This window comes from Lycium barbarum, chromosome 1 (genome assembly GCF_019175385.1).
Source record: "Lycium barbarum isolate Lr01 chromosome 1, ASM1917538v2, whole genome shotgun sequence".
Classification (NCBI taxonomy): Eukaryota; Viridiplantae; Streptophyta; class Magnoliopsida; order Solanales; family Solanaceae; genus Lycium; species Lycium barbarum.
This window is the reverse complement of record NC_083337.1, coordinates 38,499,875-38,506,463: the sequence shown is the minus strand read 5'-3', so window position 1 is coordinate 38,506,463 and position 6,589 is coordinate 38,499,875. Positions and strand designations below refer to the sequence as shown.

General features: G+C 35.3%; 1 protein-coding gene across 1 annotated transcript; it reads right to left on the bottom strand.

The window, feature by feature from the left end:
* Window positions 1–310: 310 nt before the first annotated feature.
* Window positions 311–4,228, bottom strand: LOC132611376 (uncharacterized). The gene is made up of 3 exons (XM_060325810.1): window positions 2,725–4,228; window positions 1,296–1,348; window positions 311–325 (listed from the first exon to the last, which is right to left on the bottom strand). The coding sequence occupies exons 1-3, from the start codon at window positions 4,226–4,228 to the stop codon at window positions 311–313; spliced, it is 1,572 nt and encodes a 523-aa protein (XP_060181793.1).
* Window positions 4,229–6,589: the final 2,361 nt, after the last annotated feature.

The following is a 6,589-nucleotide window of genomic DNA, read 5'->3' as shown; positions in this document are numbered from 1 at the left end:
TTTTTATTGTTTTTGCTTTTCTGTTGTTCTAAAACATCTCTCTTTTATGACTTTCAGAGATTATAATTGTGGTCGTTTTGTTTATCAAGTTTGCTGATATGCTGATTAGCGGTCAAAATCCTGCTGATTGGGATGGTTCTAGTTTGATGGACTACATGAAAGAGTGGTCAATCAATTTGGTTTGTCATGGGAAGGTAAGCTGAAAAAGGGTTATGACATGCCACTAGATACAGCTGGAAGTGATTATCATGAGCATAACGATATGGAGTGTGAGTATGACATGAAAAAGAGAGCAAAAAAATAGCTTGTTTTAGTTGAGCAAGATCTGTGAAGAAAGGAAAAAAATAGTTTGTCTTAGTTATTTTTGCACTATGTAATTTTTTTTTCGTGCGCCCTTGTGTTTTTTGTAAATGTTATAAGATTGTACAGTTTGTTTGTTTTATAAATTTCAACTTTAAGCCCCTTTGTAATTTCATGGTGTTCATTTTTAATCTCAACTTCTCGGTTCATAAAAGCTGTTATTTTGTTGAAAATCCAAGTTATACCCTTTCCATCACAACTTCATGGTTGTTATGTAATAGAAGTTTGCCGGGGTCGGCATAGTTTCTCATTATGTAAATAGAAATTCTTCCCATTCCGGCAGAATTTAAGTTCAGAAAACTTGCCATAACCAGCAACAAAGACAAACCCTTTGAAGTTATTGACCAGCCAAAATGCATTTATTGGGGATTATTTGTGACGGAAAGCTGTTATTTTGTTGAGAATCAAATTTATGGTGGTTATTTAATAGGAGTTTGTCGGGGTCGGCATAGTTTCTCATTTTATGAATAGAAGTTCCACCCTTTCCAGCAGAAATTAAGTTCAGAGAACTTGCTACAACCAGCAACAAAGACAAAACCTTTTAACTTTTTTGAACAGTCAGAACGCATTTTATTGGGATTAGTTGAGACGCCATAATTGTTGTTTTAGTATGAATGAATTTTTATTTTTAGTCTATGTTGTTGTTGTTTTTTTTTCTTTTTTTTTTCCTCTCCAATATTTGTATGAATGAAATTTTGCTATGAATGAATGAAATATTTTAATTAGTGTTAATTGTATTGTGCTGAATGTTTTATCCCATTTTCCAGCATTTTAAAATATTTTATAAACAACAAAGCACATAAGTATGCCCCTAACGGCATACTTATTTATTTTGTAAGCGGAAGACCTGCCGGTTCCGGCATAAATGTAAAACATGAAAACAACAGAGAGAAACAATATTGTTATGTCCCAAGGCATACATCTATTAAACTTACCAGGATGTAGTCTTTAAGATACCAATTTTGTTTCCCGGCAAAAACTGTGATACCTGCCACAGGAGGCATAAATTATAAAACTGGATAATTAAAATTGATGATTTTTTTTCTTTTTCCTCAATGTTTTATGGTACAGAATTGTAGAATTCATGTAGGGACATTTATCTCTTGCTATTATATAGTTTTTTATTATCAGCAACAAGAAGATAACAACTTAGTAAAAGAAAATAATAAAAGAAAGAATGGACAGAAGAATAAATGTGTGATAAGATGCTTGAAGTCTCAGTCGTAGTAATACCAACGTTTTTCCATTTCTTTCAGGCAGAGTGTGCATTATGCATCAAGAATCATAAGATAAATTCATATAAACCATGTATAAGAGTGTGATGTTAGGATGACAGTTTCCTCTTCCTGTATCTTCTTGAATATGGATTGAGAGCTGGACTGTGGTTACAGGTTGCCCTAGTGTGTCCAAAGAGCTTGCATCTACCACATCTGTATGTGTACTTTGTCGATTCTCTTCTTAGGCGATATCTTTTTGTTTGTTTTCTTCCAGGTCTTATTTTAACATCAGGCGGCGTTATTTTAATATCCATAATGTTTTGTGGAATAATCCATGAGTCTTGATTTCCAACTGATAGTATTTCACCTTTGTATGTCTCTTGGCAGGCTTGTTTCTTGAACCAATCCGCACAGTATGTAGATTTTGGCAAACTTCTTTTGTCTATAACTGCCATGGCATGTGTGCATGGTAACTCGTCAGTTTGGAACTCCAAGCACTCACAAGTCATATTCTTCAGGTCTACATTGTATTGATATCCTTCATCTTTCACAACAAATTTGACGGGAGTTATGTTTTCTACCTGTGGAAATTGACAATATAAATGAGTGATATGTTTTGTGGCAATTTTCAGATTATGTGAGAGTTATGCCCTTTCCGGCATAATTCCTGTACAGTGAAAATAAGAGTCTGCCCCTTCCGGCAGAACTAAGTATAAAATAGGGTCATAGTTGTTCCTTTGTCTAGCATAACTTTTGTGTTTGGTTAATTTTAAACTATACATTGCTCATAAAACTAAGATTGAAGTGTATGTTGGTAAAATCTACTTACTTTCATTGTCATAGTTATGCCCTTACCGGCATAATTCCATGCTAGTTAAAATAAGAGTCTGCCCCTTCCGGCAGAACGAAGTATAAAAATAGGGTCATAGTTCTTCCTTTATCCAGCATAACTTTTGTGTTTGGCTAAAATTAATCTATGCATTGCTCACCAAACTAATATTGAAGTGTGTGTTGGTACAATGTACTTACTTTCATTGTGAAGCCTCTAGTTATCTTTTCAAGCATAATCTTTTCAGCCCAACATGTCAGGTCATGGGACGGTCCTGTTGCATCCAATTTTGCAGCTTGTTCTGGATGTAATCAATACATGCCATTATTGGCAACTCCCTTGCTTTCCTCAATACAGAATTCATTGTCTCGACATTGTTTATTGTGAGCATGTTGTAACGTCTGTTGGTGTGGAATGAATGTGCCCATCTTTCCGGTGGTTCTTCTTCTATGTATTCTGCAGCTTTTGGATCGATTTGTTGTATCTGTGACATATAGGTACGAAACTCTGCATGTTCGTAGGTAGTTGCTGCATTGTAGAACAGTGATAGGATCGCTTCGGATGGGAAATATTTCTGCAAGTTCTTCTCCATGTGGTAGATGCATATTCCATGCTGGGTATCTGGATACAGTTCTTTGATTGCACTTGCAATTGATGAGTGGCGATCGGAAAGAATTGATAGGTCTTTGCGCGTGCCAAACACCTTTTTTACGTGTCTGAAGAACCACCTGTGGGATTCATTATTCTCAGAGTCTGCAATACCAAATGCGAGAGGAAATATGTCGTTGTTTCCATCTTTTGCTACTGCTATCATGAGCACACCGCGGTGTTTTGATTTTAAGAAGGTTGCATCCACCATCATTACTGGTCTGCAGTGTTTCCAACCCTCAATTGATGCTCTATACGCGAAAAAAGCATACTGAAACTTATTGTCAGCGGTCCATTTGATGTTAGCAACTGTTCCAAGATTTCTTAATTTCATCATGTGAAGATATTGCGGTTGAAGTGTGTAGTTATTTTCTGGGCTTCCTCTTATGACATTATAAGCGTGTTGGAGGGAACGCCATGCTTTGTGGTAACCAATGTGCAAGCCATATCTGCTTCTCATTTCTTCAATGACAAATTTGGGTGTTATCTCTTGTAGTGTATGGCGTACTAGGTCTGTAATGTATTCCGCTATGACTTTTGAAGTTGCATTCTTCATGTCAAAGGTGATGAAATTTATTGAACAACTATGTCTCTTTTCAAAGTTAACTACTTTGAAAAGTTCTGATCGTCTGAACCTTGAACTGTGGAAACACCAAATGCAGGTTGGGTCAACACATCTGATGTAATACCGTTGCGTGCATGACTTTTCTACCTTGTACTGTTGATGACGAGTAATTGCAATGTTATTCATGCACTTTTTCACGGTATCTTTGTCTTTGAATAAAATGCCAACTTCTATTTGATCAATCGATGCACTAGGTGTCAAAATTTGTGTATCATTTTGTATCCTCTTCCTCTTTAGTGTCTTTGTTTTGTTGCATGGCTGTGTTTGTGTCTCTTCAACTGTCATGCTCGGAGTAAGTGATACAACATTCATTGAAGTTGGATGCTGAGAAAGGTCATTGTTTACAACTTGCTCAATGTTTGGTGGTTGCCATTGTAGCTGGTGAGGTGTCTGGTTAGGAGTTACTATCTGGCTCTGCTCATGTGGAATCCCAAGGTTATATCTAATAGGGTTGTGTTGTTCGTCATCCAATCCAACTTCAGACATGTCTTCTTCATAAGCAATGCAGAGTTGTCTGTCAATTTCCTCTGTGGTTTGTCCTTCTGTCATTAGGATTGCGTCATTATGATGTTCTTGTAATGGGTTGTTCTCCGCATTAGCTGAATTGAACTCTAATATGAAACGGGAATTTCTGAAGTTGTCATTGTTGTTGAGCAGGTACAAGCAAGTGTGAAGATCAATGTCGTTTGTTACACGCATCCCTTTGGATGTTTTCTCACTGGTGTCAAACCATATGTTGGCCTCTTTTTGCTGAGTATCTTGTGTATGCCCCGCAAACATCTGTTGAGTGAATTGTTGAAAATTTACACCATCATTGACAAGTATTAGCTTGGTTTCATGATTAACATAATTGTAGGTGGCGTCCCATTTGTCGTTGAAGACTACGTAGATGCATCTTGGTGTCATTTTTTTGTTAAACTTCCTGCATAAAGAGAGATTCACTTGAGAAAAAACCAAAATGAAATGTATTTAAGTTGTTAGTCTTGAAATTTTAAGTTCTGCCCTTCCCAGCAGACTTTGTATGTAAAGTCATGAAGTATGCCTGAAACGGCATACTCTACCATTTTGTAAACAGAAGTTCTGCCGCTACCAGTATTCTTCAAAAATGGAGTAGCTGTTTCTACAACAGTTATTCCAATGAAATTGCAACAATTATTTTCATGAAATTAAAAAACCTCCTCTGTCTTTATCCAATTTAAATCAAATCCATGCAACAGTTATTCCAATTTAAAATAGACTAATTTATACTTCTATATAAACCAACACAACTTTTGGAAGAAGGAAAAAAAAAACACTTTACTTCTGAAAACCAGATATAATCACATACAAAATGAACCAAAATCAACATATTGTGCATGTTAATGGTGGCCACAGGCAAGCACACGAACATGCCCATCTTCATAACCAAATCCATCCTAATATTGCAAATTACTCATGAAATTGCTGATATAAAAAAAAGAGATAGATTTTCTGAGGGCTCTTTACGGTGCTCTAAGTAGAGAAAATGATGATCTGCGAAGAGAATTACGATTTGTAAGGCAGATGTTATTCCAGCACACTGGCCAAATTGACGATGAGGCAATTTGGAATGGGTACACATGAAATTAGAACTGATGATGGTAGTTTGGTAGTTATGAAGTTAGGATTTTATGTTTTGTGGACATATATATATTTAAATGTATGTTAATGAAGTGTAAGTTTCTTTAGGTTTGTAGAATTTTACTTTATGGCTTCTAAACAGAAGTATTGCCTTCTCCGGCATACTTCTTCAGAAGTTTGTTCAGAACTTTGCCTGTAACGGCATACTCTACTACTTTGTAAATTGTACTTTTGCCTCCTCCGGCATAAGTACTTTTTGTTTTGCTTAACATAATGCAGTAACTGTTTTTGGTTAAAAAAAATGAAAACCTTCTCTACCTTCATCCAATTTAAATCAAATGCCTGCAATAGTTATTCCAATTAGAGGATTGACGCAACTGGACTAATTTATACTTCTATATAAACCAGAACTTTTGCCTTCTCTGGCATACTTGTTATGAAATTGGTTCAAAACATTGCCGGTAACTGCATACTATACTCTTTTGTAAATTGAACTTTTGCCTCCTCCGGCATAAGCACCTTTTGTTTTGCTGATGATAATGCAGTAACTGGTTTTGGTTAAAAAAAATGAAAACCTCCTCTACCTTCATCTAATTTAAATCAAATGCCTGCAACAGTTACTTCAATTAGAGGATTGACGCAACTGGACTAATTTATACTTCTATATAAACCAGAACTTTTGCCTTCTCCGGCATACTTGTTATGAAATTGGTTCAGAACATTGCCGGTAACGTCATACTATACTCTTTTGTAAATTGAACTTTTGCCTCCTCCGGCATACTTGTTCTAAATTTATACACAGTTTGCCTTAATTCAAGTTTAAATCGATAAGCATTTCCTGATTTAAATTGAATTTACTATAATTACAATTTCAAGTAAATAAGCATTGTATACTAATTTAATTAAGGTATAAAGTAATTAAAATCAGAACAAAGCAATAAATCCAATCAATTCTATTTTGCTGATTAATTTTATCATGCGCAATGTTTAATCTGAGCTGTATGTCATCTGTTTCTTAATAATCAGGTCGTAGAAGATGATTTTTTTCAAATATTAACAATCTAAACTCAATAAAATCGTTAAATTGAGTTGAATTAAGATTTGTACATTTTACTGATGTTGTAGCAGCAAAATCAATTGAGAAATCTGGCTTGAAACAACCATTTAAATAATGTGAAAAATTAGGAACGAAGTTGGGTTGGGTTAACGATATGAAAGAAGGGAAGGATTTGAGAATAACGATATTTGTTTTTATTTGTAACGGTTAGGGGTAGTAATGTATTTTTACTACGTTGCTTTTGCTCGGAAGGG